The sequence below is a fragment of the Pelophylax lessonae genome (assembly GCF_965119305.1).
Source record: "Pelophylax lessonae genome assembly, chromosome: 10".
NCBI lineage: Eukaryota > Metazoa > Chordata > Amphibia > Anura > Ranidae > Pelophylax > Pelophylax lessonae.
In genome coordinates, this window is record NC_138777.1 from 206,371,723 (window position 1) to 206,390,784 (window position 19,062).

The 19,062-nt window shown below is 41.4% G+C and overlaps 1 protein-coding gene across 1 annotated transcript; it reads left to right on the top strand.

The window, feature by feature from the left end:
• Positions 1 to 1,453: 1,453 nt before the first annotated feature.
• RRAD (RRAD, Ras related glycolysis inhibitor and calcium channel regulator) lies at positions 1,454 to 15,192 on the top strand. The gene is made up of 5 exons (XM_082269751.1): positions 1,454 to 1,546; positions 6,180 to 6,536; positions 9,216 to 9,289; positions 10,854 to 11,058; positions 14,407 to 15,192. The coding sequence occupies exons 2-5, from the start codon at positions 6,182 to 6,184 to the stop codon at positions 14,682 to 14,684; spliced, it is 912 nt and encodes a 303-aa protein (XP_082125877.1). The 5' UTR covers positions 1,454 to 1,546; positions 6,180 to 6,181; the 3' UTR covers positions 14,685 to 15,192.
• Positions 15,193 to 19,062: the final 3,870 nt, after the last annotated feature.

Here is a 19,062-nt window from a genome sequence, read left to right on the forward strand (position 1 = left end):
ACATCTTCACTGTGCTATACAAAGCTTCTGCAGAGCCTCTGCAGACCCAACAGGCTCCACCCACTAGAAGAGGGGGCGGAGACAAGACCTGTCACCCTGCACAAGGAGAGAGAGCAGCAGTGAGCAGTCTTTATTACAGGAAATCTCACACTGGATTACAGCACAGCAGGGCTGGGACAAGGGGTGGGCAGGAGGGACGACTGCCCTGGGCACTGTGGCTTCATTTGAGGTGGGGGGGGGGGGTAAGGCATTTGTGTATGAAGGGGGAATTTTGGGGGCATCAGGGGGTAAGTATTATTCTAGTTGGGGAAATTGGGGGGGGGGGGAGTGCTAAGAGTGGTGATTTAGGGGGATTTGTGTTTGGGGGGGGGGGAAGATTCATGCTAGAAGGGGAGATTAGGGGGGAATTTGTGCTGGGAAGGGGGATTTGAAGTGGGAGGGAGAAGATTTGTACTAGGAGGGAAAATTTTAGGGGTAGATGACTTGTGCTAGGAGTATTTTCTTTTTTTTTTTTGGGGGGGGGGGGGCTTTGGGGATGGGGGGAAAAGATTTGTGCTTAGAGGGGGGATTTCAGCAGGGGGGTGAATTTGTGCTGGTGGGAAGGGAATTTATGCTTAGGGGGTAAGCTTGCAGATTAGTGCTCAGTGTTTTTGTGGGGGACTTTTGCTGGCGCTTAATGCTCATACATCTTGGGGGTGGGGGGTGCAGTTTGGCACGTTCGCCCTGGGCTCTGGATGACCTTGTCCCAGCACTGCTGCACAGATCTGGAAGAAATACACAAAGCACACGAGATTCAAGAAGAATATACATGAGGAATGGATTTATTATTCTGGAGTTCCGATTTAAAATGTAACCAAAGCCACAATTATTATTTTTATATATATATATATATATATATATATATATATATATATATTTTTTTTTTTTTTTTTTTACAAATCCAGGTTAGTGTGACCTTGGGGAGATTTTTCTTCACTTCCTGTCCTGGAGGCACAACAGGAAATGAAGATATCTCTATAAAGTGATATAGCCAGGTGTCCCCACTGTAACATTTCCCCTCATTTCCTGTTCTAGTGACTACTTTTACATTTTGGATTTCCCATCACTTTTAGTCTCAGCCAGAACAGACAGAGTATCAAAAATGAATCTTGCTGAAATTGTGGGTCTACAGATACAAACTCCACACATCCAGCAGCACACCTGAAGGGGTTAAGTGGTGCAGTGTTGTCTGGGGACAGCAATTCAGAATATTCTGGAAGGGTGGCACATGTGGATGGCAGAGCTCCTATGGCAGCAGACTGGGTATTTAGTGATGGGGATGGGGGATGGGGGGATCTGAGTAAGCAGAGTGCTGTGTGACATCACACCTGGACAGATATGGAAGTAGGGAGGATCCTAGGCTCCCATATGCTGGGCTCCCTGTGACGTCACTCCCTCCAGGCATACATAAGACTCCAGCCTGCAGCAGGATCAGCACACAGCCTGGCACAGGGACATAACTGCACAGGACTGCTCCCTGCCTCCCCTGGGATTATACCAGCCACAAGTAAGTGGGCATTCTGTGTTTCCTGGCATTAAAGCTTGCAGTGACCCATCCTGGCCCCTTCCTCCTATCATCGCTCCAAACTTGGCAGCAATTCTCATTCTGCACAGCTCTTCATTAGTTTTTGCAGTGGATCTTTAACTATAATGTCACCAACATAGACTGCAGCGCTGCACATGAATGCATTCAGCTGTACAATGCATGCGGATCTCATGTGGTACCTGAGGATCTGGGGTGTCCGGATTATTTCTGAGGATCCCCATAGATTACCAATGTATAGCATGCTTGTCTTTTATTAGTTTGTGGAGCACTTCAAGAGATTGTCATACAATGTATGTATTCCGGTATATTCATACAATGTAACGTCTGATGGTCATACAATGTATGTATTCCGGTATATTCATACAATGTAACGTCTGATGGTCATACAATGTATGTATTCCGGTATATTCATACAATGTAACCTCTGATGGTCATACAATGTATGTATTCCGGTATATTCATACAATGTAACGCCCGATGGTCATACAATGTATGTATTCCGGTATATTCATACAATGTAACGTCTGATGGTCATACAATGTATGTATTCCAGTATATTCATACAATGTAACGTCTGATGGTCATACAATGTATGTATTCCAGTATATTCATACAATGTAACAGTCTGATGGTCATACAATGTATGTATTCCGGTATATTCATACAATGTAACGCCCGATGGTCATACAATGTATGTATTCCGGTATATTCATACAATGTAACGTCTGATGGTCATACAATGTATGTATTCCAGTATATTCATACAATTTAACGTCTGATGGTCATACAATGTATGTATTCCAGTATATTCATACAATGTAACGTCTGATGGTCATACAATGTATGTATTCCAGTATATTCATACAATGTAACCTCTGATGGTCATTCAATGTATGTATTCCGGTATATTCATACAATGTAACGTCTGATGGTCATACAATGTATGTATTCCGGTATATTCATACAATGTATCGTCTGATGGTCATACAATGTATGTATTCTGGTATATTCATACAATGTAACGTCTGATGGTCATACAATGTATGTATTCCGGTATATTCATACAATGTATCGTCTGATGGTCATACAATGTATGTATTCCGGTATATTCGTACAATGTAACGTCTGACGATCATACAATGTATGTATTCCGGTATATTCATACAATGTATTGTCTGATAGTCATACAATGTATGCATTCCGGTATATTCGTACAATGTAACGTCCGATGGTCATACAATGTATGTATTCCGGTATATTCATACAATGTATTGTCTGATAGTCATACAATGTATGCATTCCGATATATTTGTACAATGTAACATCTGACGGTCCTACAATGTATGTATTCCGGTATATTCATACAATGTAACGTCTGATGGTCATACAATGTATGTATTCCGGTATATCCATACAATGTATAGTCTGATGGTCATACAATGTATGTATTCCGGTATATTCATACAATGTAACGTCTGATGGTCATACAATGTATGTATTCCGGTATATTCATACAATGTAATGTCTGATGGTCATACAATGCATGTATTCTGGTATATTCGTACAATGTAACATCTGACGGTCATACATTATATGCATTCCGGTATATTCGTACAATGTAACGTCTGATGGTCATACAATGTATGTATTCCAGTATATTCATACAATGTTTGGTCTGAGTATTCCGGTATATTCGTACAATGTAGCGTCTGATGGTCATACAATGTATGTATTCCGGTATATTCCTACAATGTATTATCTGATGGCCATTCAATATATTATTCAGTGTATTTCTTATTGTACAATGTATCATCTAAAGTCCATAAAGAATTGTTTGATGGTGATACAATATATGATTCAATGTATGTACAGTCCTTCATTACTGTACATTTATACAATGTATCATCTGAAGTCCATCAGTATTGTCCAATGGTAATACAGTATACCATTCCATGAATGTACAATGTGCTCATTTCAGTATATTCTTACAATGTCTCACCTGAAGTCCTTCAAGTATAGTCTGCACATGGTTGTGATAGATTGCACTGATACAATCTAATATCTATCATTTCATGTATGTGCAATCCATTAATTACGGCATATTCATACAATGTATCATCTAAAGTCCATCAATATTGTCTGATGGTGACACATTGCACTAATACAATCTATCGTTTCATGTATGTACAGTCCATTCATTACAGTATATTCCTACAATGTATCATCTGAAGTCCATCAAGTATTGCCTGATGGTGGTACAATCTATGTACAATCCTTTTATTGCAGTATATTGTATCATCTGAAGTCCATCAAGTATTGTCTGGACAGGATGATGATACAATCTATCATTTCATGTATGTGCAATCCATTATTTATGGTATATTCCTACAATGTATCATCTGAAGTCCATCAATATTGTCTGTTAGTGATACATTGCACTGATACAATATATAATTTTGGTTGCAATGTAATTCCTATTTCCTGGACTACAATAAAAGATTCTATATTCATCATGCCTTGCACTGATCTATAGGAACCCCAGGATACGGGGAATACGTCAGTGTATGGGCTGCCTGCCAATTCCATGCCATTACTTGATTTTACAAAGTCCAGTGTTAGCAATTTAAGGCTTTGAATAAAATCCTAATTAATGATTTCAATATAAACATATCATCTATTGGGGGGGGGGGGGGGGAGCTACAAAACCCTAAAGCTAGTGACCCCCCCCTTCAGACCAGCCCAAATGTGCCCCCCATGTGTCTATTGTACAGAAATATTTTATATGAGTTCAGTTGTCCATATTTGACTTTTTATGTAATATGTCGGTAGAAGCCTTATGAAATAAAGGAATGTCTTATAAATAGGTTTTAAAACCATGCAGCATGGAAAGGGTTAAACGATTTCCCAATCCGAGTTGTGGAATGCTGAGCACCATCCAGGAGATGGAGTTCCCAGCACAGGGCTTGCTCAGACTTGTAGTTTCCCGGCACTGGAAGAGGAGGCTTTTTTGCCTGTGGCTGATGGCTGAGACTTGTAGTTCAATACCAACTGCTAAGTTAAAACGGCTGATGGTCCTTGAAATGCCGCAAAGGCAGTAAGGTGAAGGTGGAAATAATGGAGGTGGGGGGCAAGGGCCAGACATAGCAAGAAAAGTTCCATGAAATAATGTATTTATTAAGTTGTGAAGATGGGGAAAAACAAAAGCTGCTAATACATTCAACACCCCCCCCCCCCCCCCCGGGATTGGCCATCCCCTCATTGCCATTGTGGTGTCTGTGCCGCAGGGTTTGTATTTCACAGGAGAATAATTTAAAGGACTGGGCTCGGGTCCCAATGATTCATTCATGAAGGTGAATTTGATCTAGGAGGGGACAATGACGGTGCTTCGGAGACGGTTGGGTGCTTTCACTTCGAGGCAGTAAGCATGGCTGATGTCCTTTGTCAGGTGTTTGCAGAAAGCCATTCCTGCCGGCTCAGCATGCCGAAATCTCCAACCCCAACGAGAGCCGGCATCGTAATAAAAAATAAGATAAATTCTGGGAAAACATCCAGTCTAGAAGGTAGAATGAAGGTGTGGGATGCTGGATCTCAGATTACAAGGGATATCCCGGTCAGGTCTCAAGTAGTGTAGAGGGAATGGTTATCCTTAGGAGGCTTGCCCAGGGGTGGTGGCCAAAAGGTTGGATCTTAACTCAGATAAGGGCTAATCCGTGGGTGCGAAACTACAAGTCCCATCATGCCTCTGCCTGTGCCTCTGTCTGTCAGCTTTGCAATGCCTCATGGGACTTGTAGTTCCTCAACAGCTGGAGGGCCACAGGTTGAGCACCCATGTGCTAGTCCAAACTAAATTTATTAGGAAATTTTGTATCATAAAATCCAACAAGTTTCGGGAGTTTCAGAGGTCCTCCTTTATCAGGGCTTCAATTATTTGCAGCACTGATAAAGGGGAACCCTTTGAACTCCTGAAACATGTTGGCTTTCTATGATGCAAGATTCTCATTAAAATGAAATTTCAAATTTAGTGTAGAGGGAATTAGTTATCCTTAGGAGGCTTTCTCAGGGGTGGTGGCCAATAGGTTGGTTCTTGACTCAGATAAGGGCTAATCCGTGGGTGCGAAACTACAAGTCCCATCATGCCTCTGCCTGTGCCTCTGCCTGTCAGCTTTGTAATGCCTCCTGGGACTTGTAGTTCTGTAACAGCTGGAGGGCCACAGGCTGAGCACCCATGGGCTAGTCCAAACTAAATTTATTAGGAAATTTTGTATCATAAAATCCAACAAGTTTCTGGAGTTTAAGAGGTCCTCCTTTATCAGGGCTTCAATTATTTGCAGCACTGATAAAGGGGAACCCTTTGAACTCCTGAAACATGTTGGCTTTCTATGATGCAAGATTCTCATAAAAATTAAATTTCTAATTTACACTTGTTCTGGAGCTTTCCTCTGCACCTCTAGTCCACTCTCTGCCAGTTGATGTTAACAACTGAAAAAAACAACCCTTGTTCCGTTGTAAAACAATGTTCGCTCTTCCAAATTTCAAATCCTTTCACCAGTTTGTGGGGCCCCAGGAATTAATGGCAGTTATGTTGCTTTTTCAGCAATGACCCTAAACCGCAGCGACCGGATCAAGAGCCTGGAGAAGAGACGGGGCAGCATGCCATTCGCTACGCACCAGCAGCTCCACCGGAGGAGCATGCCAGCCGATGACAAGGAGCTCCGAGGAAAATCTCCTGCCGCTGAGCTCTCCAAACTGGTCCGCTACCCGTCCTATAACCCGGCCGACGAGCAGCGCCAGAGCTGGGCCTCTGATTCCTCAGACTCTGTCATATCCTCAGGAAGTGACTCTGAAGACCACCTCTTCAAGGTCATCATGCTTGGCGAGCATGGCGTGGGCAAGTCCAGCCTGGCCAGGATCTTTGGGGGTGTGGAGGATCTTCAGGATGTAGAAGAAGCAGGTGAGGTCACACTACACGCTAACAGAACTGCATGCTTGAAAGGGATCAGCAAAACTGAGAGTTCTCATTTCCCCCAAAATTTCAAGAGATTTCAGATCAATTTCTTAATTTTGATGAAACGTGTTGGAGTGGAAAGTGACATTAGGGTGGTTTTTGGAAGTTTTCTAGGGTGTAATGACCTTTAATGGTCAATGGGTTTTAATTTTCTCCTGAGGGTTACAGAGACTCTTTTCAACAGTGCACAAATAATCACATTAGGAAAAAGCACACATAGACTAGAAAGCTACATCACATAAACTAAACAACCCAAAATATACAAAAAACTCCCTCTAAATAATAAAAAATAGTAAAAAGTAAGGGGGCAGCCCTTTAAAAAAGTGTTCCTAGAGTTCTAAATTCTAAGGAGAAAGCAAAACATGTAACCACTTAAGCCCTGGAAGATTTTACCCCCATTTCGACCAGGGCCTATTTTGCGATTCAGCACTGCGTGACTTTAACGGACAATTGCGCGGTCGTGCGACGCTGTACCTAAATGAATTTGACGTCTTTTTTTCCCACAAACAGATCTTTCTTTTGGTGGTATTTGATCACCTGTGCGATTTTTTGATAATGCGCTATAAACAAAAAAAGAGCGACAATTTTGCAAAAATAACAATATTTTTCACATTTTTTTATATGAAATTCCCCCCAAAAAAATGTAAAAATGAACATTTTTTCACATTTTCGGACAATTTGTTTTATGCTACATATGTTTGGTAAAAAAAATTGCAAAAAGCGTATTTTGATTGGTTTGCGCAAAAGTTATTGCGTTTACTAACAAAGGGAAAGATTTTTGTCATTTTTGTTGTTTTTTTAACGCGTAATGGAGGCGATCTACGATTTTTTTTGCGGTACTGCGACATTGCGGCGGACAGATCGGACCCTTGACTGACATTTTTGACACTTTTGGGGTTACCAGTGACATTTCTACAGTAATCAGTGCTATAAATATGCACTGTTACTGTAAAATTACACTGGCAGTGAAGGGGTTAACTTTTTTTGAGAGGGAGGGGTGGTGTGTGTCCCTAGGGGCGTGATTCTAACTGTGATTGGCTGTGGCTTGAGGTGTAGGAACAGTGATCAACGGTCCTACATAGTAGAACCGTATAATCACTATTCCTACACCGGGGAGAATGACATGCGGCTTGTTTACATAAGCCGCCTGCCTTTCTCCCTCTCCACTGACAATCGCCGAGTGACCAGCGGACATCGGGTCCGCCGGTCACATGCGCGGGGGGGGGCCCGTGACCTCGTGGGAGCGCGCCTCCGACGGCGCGCGCTCGCTTCCCAGAGCCCTCACAGGCTAGCGACGTAGTACTACGTCGCTCTGCCTGTGAGGGGCTGACTGCCGCAGTAAATATACTGTGAGCAGTCGGCAAGTGGTTAAATCCTTTCAATAAAAAAATTAGTTCTCATCCGAATAACACAAAACAGTCAACACGTTTCGGGTGCACCACAAACACCTTCCGGGTTCAGGTATTCTTAAAATCACTAAGGAGATGTCATAATTATGTCAAATAATATATAACGATATTATGACTTGGTGATTGTCCATCTTAGAGGTCCTACTCCTTACAACGCCTGAGCCCTGAAGAAGTTTGCTTGGCCCTCAAAACGTGTTGGAATTTTTGTGTTATCCTGCTGGGAATTAGGTTTATCATAAAACGACTTTTATATAATAGCTGTGACAGATTGGGATTGATTTACTAAAACTGGAAAACTGGAGAGTGCACAATCTGGTTCAGCTCTGCATAGAAACCAATCAGCTTCCAGGTTTTTTGCTCAAAGCTTATTTGAACAAGCTGAAGTTAGAAGCTGATTGGCTATCATGTACAGCTGCACCAGATTCTGCACTCTCCAGTATTAGTAAACCAACCACATTGTGTCTGCCCTGAAAGATGCCTTTTAAGGTGAGCTGGTCCCAGGTGACCCCAGACCAGTGATGGAGGACCTTGGCACCCCAGATGTTTTGGAACTACATTTCCCATGATGCTCAACTACACTGCAGAGTGCATGAAGATCATGGGAAATGTAGTTCCAAATCATCTGGGGTGACAAGGTTCACCATCACTGGCCTAGACTGTAGTGTTGTTGAGAACTCATTTAGAAACACAGGTAATAGTATGAAGGTAAACAGTTCCAGCCGGGGTATGAGATTGGAGATGGTGACATGCCTGTCATAGCTAGATATATAGCCACCTTCTCAATGACTAACATACATCTGTTGTCTGAGCCCTGACTCACCTCTGAAAACTAAGCTCCCTCCCCTGTTTAATTCCAATATGTAATGTAAACAGGTAAAGGTGCCTGAAAGGTGAACTGTCTGTGGTGCCCATAGCACAAGGTGTGAAAATAGAAGAAAGTCCCTTCATAAGAACAGTCACAGCAGATAGATTCAATCCTGAATTGTACAATGACAGTTGGAGAACGACTATGCAAATTTGCACACCAGAGCCCCTCTGTCATTGGGTTATTGTCCATAATCTGGGTTTAGACTCCACCCATTAGGTGATGCTGACCACCCGGGGGGACCCCTCATGTCCGTATTAATCGCCAAAACCAGCTGTGTAACATTGTCACAATTTATCTCTGATAAAAATCTTTTTTTTTGTTAAAAATTCTATATTTTCTTTTTTTTAGGAAACACGTACGACAGATCAATAACGGTGGATGGGGAGGAAGCCAGCCTATTGGTCTTCGATATTTGGGAGCAGGTACTTTCATATCATTATTCACTTTATTTCATTTGTACCCAAAATTATTTATACCTACATATTTATTGATTTTATGTATTCTGTAGTTTTCTGCAGTCTTTAGTTTATTAGGCTAAAGTGACATTCATTCTGTATAGCTGATTTTTTTTTTTTTTTTTACATTGTGTGATTTATTATCTTAACGCTAAAGCTGAACCCTGGGCGCAAAAACTTTAATTTAAATATATTCCTCAATTAATCCACTTGTGTGCCTTTGCAAACCCAGAGGATACTTTGTAAAAGTAGCAGGGACATTATCACTGTGCTGTACATAGCCTGTGCAGAGAGCAGAGCTGTGGGAGGGGCCCAGCAGGCTCCACCTACTACTGGCTGCCTATAGGAAAGCACAGGAGGGGGCGGAGACAAGACCAGTCACCCTGCACAAGGAGAAAGAGCAGCAGTGAGCGGTCTTTATTACAGGAAGTCTCACACTGGATTACTGCACAGATCTGGAAGAAATACGCAAAGCACACAAAGACAAATGGATTTAGAACAATATGGGGGAGATTTGCTAAAATTGGAGAATGCAAAATCTGTTGCAGCTGTGCATAGAAACCAATCAGATTCTAACTTTAACTTGTTTAATTAAGCTTTGACTAAAAAACCTGGAAGCTGATTGGTTTCTATGCAGAGCTGCACCAGATTTTTGCACTCTCTAGTTTTGGTAAAAAATCTGTTCAGCGTTAAGATGCTCTATAAGCGGAGCACTATCCATATTTCCACATTTGTTGAATGATAAGTTTGAGCTGAACTCCGGACAAAGAGCAAAACACACAGATTAAATACATATATGAGACATTATTTCCCTGCCAAGGGAACTTTATTTTTGTGCATCCAGTCCTAAGATTTACACAGCTCTGCCTCAAAGCACAGCCCTGTCTGGCAGGGAAGGAGACCCGGTTTTTCTCTGCTGTAGTTCATTAACACCTGCAGGAGAGGCAGCAGACTGACAATCTCATTCCTCTGTCACTATGCCATTATTTGGAGTTCAGCTTTTATACGATCGGTCTCCCCGAGACTCCTAAAGCCTTATGATGAATGATCTTTATAAATAGGCTGTTATAATATAATTAAGAACATATATGTCATAATATAATTATTAACATATGCAGTATGTGATAATATAATTATTAACATATGTGACATCATATTTGATAACATATAAGGCCCCTTTCACACTTGTGCGACTTTTCCTGCGATTTGGGACTGCAAAGTCGCATGACAAGTCGTACTCCATGATTTCCAATGAGTACCGTTCAGATCTGTACCAACGACTTCAAAGTAGTCTCTGCACTAGTTTGGGAGGATTTTAATGCGTTTTGAGGTCCAAAGACATAGTCCAGTCAAAATCGCGGCAAAATCCCGGTAAAATCACGTAAACAAAATTGCGGTAAAGTTGCAGGACTTTTAGTTCTCATAAGTGTGAAAGGGGCCTAAGTGATACTATAATTAATAACATACAATATATGTGATACATCCGGTATGTGATCCATAATTGATCATTGTCATGTCCTTATTTCTCCAGGATGACAATCACTGGCTCCACAACCAATGTATGAAGATGGGGGACGCCTACGTCATTGTGTACTCCGTGACCGACAAAGCCAGCTTCGAAAAAGCCTCTGAACTCCGAATCCAGCTGCGACGAGCTCGCCAGTCCGAGGACATCCCAATTATCCTGGTCGGGAATAAAAGTGACCTCGTCAGATCGCGGGAAGTGTCCGTGGATGGTGAGCTGGATTTTATTCTTATATCCTTATAGAAGGAATTGCCAAAAAGTGAACAGCCAACACATTTCAGGGGCTTTATGACCCCCCTTTATTAGTGCTAAAATATCGAATGTAGAAGTTCTATTAGTACAGCTAAAATAATACAACATTTCCTAAAACAAATATATGTAATATAATGAAGATCTATCATTGATGGTGAACCTTGGCAGTCCAGATGTTTTGGAACTACATTTCCCATGCTGCCCAACTACAGTGCAGAGTGCATGAGCATCATGGGAAATGTAGTTCCAAAACATCTGGGGTGCCAAGGTTCGCCATCACTAGCTTATGCTATTGCTATATTAACATTCACCAATAAAATAATAAAGGTTCAGGAACCTTTATTAAAGCATTTAAAAAATTGTAGATATAGTTATGTTATATTATAATTCACATATAGAACATATTAAAACATTATAAATATAAAAAAAAATCCAAAATATATAAATAATGATACATAAACAATACATAAATAAATAAATAAAATAAAAATATACTGTGTAGGAAACACTTCATTAGAAATAAAGGATTGATATTTAAAACAAAATAAAATAAATAAAGCTAATAAAAAAAGAAAAAAAATATATATATATATATACTGTATGTATATATATATATATATATATATATATATATATATATATATATATATATATTCTATATATATATATAGATCTCCTACTTTGTATAATCCTAAATAACAGAAGAGGATTACATATAATTTTTATCTTCTTAGATAAAATCAGCTTCTACTTCTGATGGAGGCACTACACATAATGATCATGTCATTCCGATATACACCTTCTCTAATTGTCCATTGAACAACATTGAGACTAAAGTCCCGTACACACGTACCGATTGTCGGCCGTAAATATTCGGCAGCCGAACGATCGGCCGATTGTCGGCTTGTTAGTATGATGCTTCCGACAACCGACTGCGACTTTTCGGCCGAACAAAACCTGGTGTGCAGGCTATAAAATTTTTGTTGGCCGTCACCAGAACGGCCGATTGTTCTTCAGTCAGTACAGATTTCGGCCGACAAATGTCAGATGAGCAAGACTGGGCATGCTCAGAGAAGAAAAAACACATGAAAAGTAAACCAGAACATGACATCACTTCTGCAGTTGGTTGTTGTTGGCCGACAAAATTCGTGTGCAGTCTACAGCACATTTCAACCGACACAACAACACTGGACAAAAGACGGCCGATCGTTCGGCCGACAATCGGTGCGTGTGTACGGGGCTTAAGGGGGAGATTTACTAAAACTGGTGCACACAGAATCTGCTGCAGCTGTGCATAGTGACCAATCAGCTTCTAACTTCAGCTTGTTCAATTAAGCTTTGACAATAAAACCTGAAAGCTGATTGGTTACTATGCAGAGCTGCAGCAGATTTAGTAAATCCCCCCCCTTAGTGTGAGACACAGTTGAATTGTCACCAAAACAGGAAAAATCCTCTAAGGGGGACACTTCCATACAATTTGGACTCTACCACAATGACTTCTAGAATTCTAGATTCACTCATCCCTATCACACCCCAAGGCGATTGTTGAATTCCTGTGATGTGTAGAATCTGCCAGACCAATATTCAGATTCTTTAAATTTACACCACTGCCAAAGCATACAAGAATCTGAAATAAATAAAAAAGCAACAATAATAGGGATATTAAAAAATAATAAAAAGCAATAATAACAATACTAATATTACTACTGCTAATAATAATAATAATTATCATATTAATAACAATAATAATTTATAGTAATAATAATAAAAAATAATACCAGAATCTAAAATATATAAAAAAAATAATAATAAAAAATGAAGGCCTGATGCACATTGTAGGCTTTGGCCATTTCTCCTAGATGGCTTTGCGCCAGGCCTTTCAGCAAGTCAAGTGCTTGGGCATTAATTCATTTCATTGGCCAGAATAATAATTTATTCTGGCTATTGAAATGAATTATTGCTCAATCGTAAAACACACTTAGCGCTAATGCACATTTAGACACATTTAGGCGTGTCGTTTTTTTTCTGCCAAAATGCCGCTGCTCTTGGAGGCGCTGACAGAGGGGTATTTTTCTGTCTCTAAACACCCCTGCCTCTAAACTCCTCTGTACATGGACACATTCTGGGGCATTCAGAGGCAGAAAAAAAAGCCAGTTGCCCCTAGGAGCAGAGGTAAAAACATGCACAAGGCTTAAATTAAAAAAAAATTATAAAAATAATAATAATAATAATAAATAATAATAAATAATGTGGTAAATTTCAAGTGCCATTAATCCTCTTTCCCAAGCAATAAAAACATGACAGGGCCTGCAACCCATCCAAAACAAAATAAATCTGTGTTTGTCTATATAACTGAATGGGACTTAGGGCTCTTTCACACGGTCCGCCTCCGTAGGCGGATCCGTGTTGCTCAGCGGGGATCAATCCGCGATCCCCGCTGAGCCGGCGGATGACAGCTCCGTCTCCGCTTGCAGAGCGGAGAGGGAGGTGTCTCAGCCCCCGCTGCCCTCTATGGGGGATCAGATGAGAGCGGACCGCCTGTCCGCTCTCATCCGATCCGATCCGATTACTGAACGGATGGAAAAATAGGGTTTCCATCCGTCCAGATTTCATGGACAGGATCAGATGCGGATGGCAGCGGGTGTCAGCAGAGTTGTCTCCGCTGACACCCGCTGCCCCATAGAGCTGCATGGAGGATCCGATCAGATCCGCCTAAAAAACTGACAGGCGGATCTGATCGGATCGCCCGTGTGAAAGAGCCCTTACTGTCTAGGATAAGGATAAATCTGTGTTTGTCTATATAACTGAATGGGACTTAGGGCTCTTTCACACGGTCCGCCTCCGTAGGCGGATCCGTGTTGCTCAGCGGGGATCGATCCGCGATCCCTGCTGAGCCGGCGGATGACAGCTCCGTCTCCGCTTGCAGAGCGGAGAGGGAGGTGTCTCAGCCCCCGCTGCCCTCTATGGGGGATCAGATGAGAGCGGACCGCCTGTCCGCTCTCATCCGATCCGATCCGATTACTGAACGGATGGAAAAATAGGGTTTCACGGACAGGATCGGATGCGGATGGCAGCGGGTGTCAGCGGAGTTGTCTCCGCTGACACCCGCTGCCCCATAGAGCTGCATGGAGGATCCGATCAGATCCGCCTAAAAAACTGACAGGCGGATCTGATCGGATCGCCCGTGTGAAAGAGCCCTTACTGTCTAGGATAAGGACGTCAGAGTATTTGAGGTATCAATACTGAACATGTTTGAACGGATACTTTTTATTACATTGAGTAACGTTTTCCTCTCCTCCTCCCGCAGAGGGCCGAGCCTGCGCCGTTGTGTTCGACTGCAAATTCATCGAGACCTCAGCCGCCCTACACCACAACGTCAAGGACCTGTTTGAGGGCATTGTGCGCCAAATCAGACTGCGCAAGGACAGCAAGGAGGACAACGCCCGGCGAATGGCGAGCAGCAAGAGGCGGGAGAGCATAGGCAAGAAAGCCAAGAGGTTCCTGGGGAAGATTGTGGCCAAAAACAACAAGAAAATGGCTTTCAAACAGAAGTCCAAATCCTGCCACGACCTGTCTGTTCTCTGAGCGCCCCCCCAAAAAAAAAACTGGACTTGTTCTTCTGTGAGCGGGAGACGTAGAAGACGATAGACAAACCCAAATTAGAACTCAGATACTTGTTTCTAATTTATGCCTTAATAAGAAAAGACTTGACAATGTTGCATTAAGAGTTCGGTGACGGTCAGATGATTGCGCCCACGAGCGACTTTGTGCCTCCTGACATGCTCTGTGTCCGACCGGTTGCTTTGGGCTCAGAGGAAGACGCCGTTATCTACGTTTGTTTTAAAACTTGAACATTTTTGTACGCAGGTCCGTACAGACGTTTCTTTTTCTTTTCTCTTTTTAGTTTTTTTTTTTTTTTGGTTTCTTACAGTTCGCCATCACAGGAATCACGTGGGCGCCGACGCCTCGGGACGGACATGTAGGCGACTGTAATTTATGAACTGTATTGCACTTCCATTGATTGTTTTCAGACGGTTTTACTATTTGTTTACATGCAGATTTTGTAATAAACTATTTACTGTAATTAAAAAAAAAAAAAAAAAGTTTCTTGTATTTTAACTGCGCTGAAAAGAGGAGTGATGCATTGAGAGACGATTTGTCAAAAGTGGAGGGTGCAGCTCATGATTGAGCCAGTACATGGGATTATCACCAACGTAGAAACTGAAAACAGACATGACTTTTTTATATCTCAAAAACATGAAAAAGAAACAATATGTTGACGTTTAACCACTTCCATACCAGGCCATTTCTGGCACACCGCACTAACATGTAAAAAATCGTCATTTTTTTTGCTAGAAAATTACCCATAACCCCCAAGCATTATATATATATATTTTTTAGCAGAGACCCTAGGGAATAAAATGGCGGTCACTGCAACTTTTAATGTCACACCATATTTGCGCAGAAATTTTTCAAAGGTGATTTTTAAAAAAAAAAAAAAAAAAAAACACTAAAGTTAGCCCAATTTTTTTTTTATAATGTGAAAGATGATGTTACGCCGAGTTAATAGATACCTTACATGTCAAGCTTTAAAATTGCGCACACTTGTGAAATGACATCAAACTTCGGTACTTAAAAATCTCTATAGGCAACGCAGGTTACCAGTTTATAGTTACAGAGGAGGTCTTGAGCTCCAACTGTTGCTCTCGCTCTAACATTAGTGGTGATACCCCACATATATGGAACTGAACGCCTTTTACATATGTGGCAGCGAAGTAGGCATGCACTTTAAAAAATTTTATTTTTTTTATTGTTTATTTCATTTTTATTTTTACACTTTCCCTTTAATTTTTTTTTTTTGATCACTTTTATTCCTATTACAAGGAATGTAAACATCCCTTGTAATAGGAATAGGGCATGACAGGTCCTCTTTATGGGGAGATCTGGGGTCAATAAGACCTCAGATCTCTCCTACAGGCTAGAAAGCCTGAAATCAATAAAAAAAAAATATATATATATATATATATATATATATATATATATATATATAGAGGCGCTAGAGGTTGTTAGCAAACAAATGTTTCTACTTGGTTGGTTGGCAGACTGGTGAGTACATCAGACTGGGGGCTGGCTGGTTTCTATGCACCTCTCTCAATCCCCTCAATTTTCAGATTAGCAAACAAATGTAACCAATGTTTACTTTTATTTATTTATTCCCTCTAGCATTCTATAGAATTGTTACATTGTATGCATTGTTACAAAGATGTAAGTTAACCCTTAAAGCCTGGTACACACTAGTAGATTTTTTTGTTCAATCCAGCGGGCTAAATGAAAAAAAAAAAAAAAACGTAAACGCTCAGGGGGAGATGATGTACTAACATATACGATATTAGTACAGTGATCTCCCCTGCTGAGCTATTGTCTTCTGACCATTGAACAGCCACCCACCAGAACACCCCAGTCACCAATCTCAGCTATTGGCTGACAGTGCTGATCAGCAGACCTTTTTCGGTCGTACCCCTTTGACAAATGCTGGCCGAACGGTCGACTTCTGTTTGACCAGCTGGAACACACACAGGCAGAAGTTCGGCCGGTTTCTATTGAACCAGCTGATGCCATCTGACATTAGTGTACGGGGCTTTACGTTCTCATGTTACCTGCCACCGTGGTTTGTACCAGAAACAATTTCTCCATGTCTGGTTAGAACATTCTGAGATTCAGTTTATTTAAATATTACTTTAATGATAAAGAAAGTAAACATAGAGGTTCCCCAGTTATGGGACTTTATAGGCACTTAAACACAGAACAGATAAATTGATAAAAACAGATATTTGTTATGAATCATCAGTAAAAGACAAGAAACATGAAATATACATGATATGGACAACTGAAAATACACCAACTGAAACAATGATGATACAGTCTGGTATCCTCCACCCAACGCGTTTCAGAGACTATATGGCTTCTTCATCAGGGATATAAGAGGTAACCTTGTAGTCATTCATTGGTGTATTAAAGAACATTTCATGAACTTTCTGGCTTTCCGTCCAACCATAGAGGTAAAGTTGTAACGCTCCTGCGTTTCATGTATGGTGTGGATTTTCAGCTGCAGAAATATTCCACTTCAGTAGTCATGTAAGAGAGATGCTGAGATACCATTCCCAACCTCAATGACTCATCATGTGTGGAAGGTCTTAATTCAGCTAGTAAATACACACACTCAACAAGCTGGTTCCTAGAGTGACTTTATGTATGTAGTAACACAGTGATGAAGATTTAAGAGACAGGTTGAGTGGAGGTGGTAGGTGACAGACACTTGAAGGTAAGACAGTAGCAGATGGATGCAGGTAGGTTTAGCAATCATGTATGGTAGCAGATGACAGAGTAGCAGGTGGACATACAAGAGAGATCAACCCAGTGCAGGAATAAGTAGCAGTAGTCTTAAGAGCTAGCAATCTAGATATGCAGATGTGATAAATAGTCTTTACTATGCAGAGCTAGATAGTGTAAGCTTAGTATAAGTTTATAGAGGGTTCCCCTGCGGGGTACTTAGCACTAATAGCAATACAGCCGAAGGTTGGTTCAGGAGGAGCGGATGATCCGGAAGCGGGATACAGGGATCAGCGCAGCGAGGTTCCGTCAGCGAGGTATGCTTGCAAGCACGAAAGCTTCAAGCCAAGTTAGCATCCAGGTAAGGGTGTTTGAACAAACACATGTGAGTGAGAACCGGCGATTTAAATAGCCATCTAGTCCGGCGCTGAGTGATGACAGCTTCAGTCTTAAAGGTGTATGCGCACCTTTCCAAAAGAGAATGGTGGGGCGCATACACTTGTGAAAAGAGTCATTTAGGGTACCAAAGGTACCGGAACATTACAAAAGTAAACAGTATAACTCAGGTCTGACAGGGAAACAGGGAACAAGGAAGGGAAAAGATAAATTCATATGATACATGTCATCATCTTGTTGGTGGATCTACACATTTTGCTCAAAACTCTTGAGCTTCCTCAGGATCCAAACATATGTACATACAGAAAACCCTTAGTGTAATTTGCTCAACCAGAGTTATGAAAAGGTGATAAAATCTTGAATTTTAAAATGAAAATAGCTGTATGGAATGGAGATACAACAAAGGAAAAAATCTCCATGGGGAGAGGAACCAAACTGTCAATTCCAAACAAGGGGTGCAATATACAGGAAAGAGTGCCCCAGGGTACCCTGATCCTAAAAATACAGGGATCAAAGGGCAAGATCCATCATACAAAAGTGCCCATAAGCAAAGCCTGAAACAGTAGACAAGTTTGACCTGGCGTTTGTCCAGAGAAAGCTTGATCATATGCTTTCTCTGGACGAACACCAGGTCAAACTTGTCTACTGTTACAGGCTTTGCTTATGGGCACTTTTGTTTGATGGATCTGGCCCTTTGATCCCAGTTTTTTTTTAAAATCAGGGTACCCTGGGGCGCTCTTTCTTGTATATTGCACCCCAGATTGGTTCCTCTCCCCGTGGAGATTTTTTTCCTTGTTGTATCTCTATTCCATACATCTATTTCCATTTTAAAATTCAAGATTTTATCACCTTTTCATAACTTTGGTTGAACAAATTACACTAAGGGTTCTCTGTATGTACATATGTTTGGATCCTGAGGAAGCTCAACGGTTTTGAGCAAAACGCGTTGATCTACCAACCAGATGATTGTATTGACGGAGATTCACTCTCCACCCAATTTGCACATTAGAGGTAACGGATACTGGATAAAACGACCATCCAAAAATTGCTACCCTCAACCTGGGAAAACCAGGGAGCACTGAGGCCTGGCAAACAGGGTCCTGCACTTATGGACCCATTATGGAATGGCAGACCTCAGAGTGAGTAGTAATATATGTATCGGCTGGCTTGGGACAGCACAGCTAAAATGATGTGTCCTCCATAAGGGTGTGCAGCAGAAAGCTATGTTCCCTGGTGT

Coding starts and splice junctions, on each gene's coding strand:
- RRAD (XM_082269751.1), top strand. CDS start 6,182: ATGACCCTAAACCGCAGCGACCGGATCAAGAGCCTGGAGAAGAGACGG. Junction 9,290..10,853: donor TCTTCGATATTTGGGAGCAG/GTACTTTCATAT, acceptor TTATTTCTCCAG/GATGACAATCACTGGCTCCA. Junction 11,059..14,406: donor GCGGGAAGTGTCCGTGGATG/GTGAGCTGGATT, acceptor CTCCTCCCGCAG/AGGGCCGAGCCTGCGCCGTT.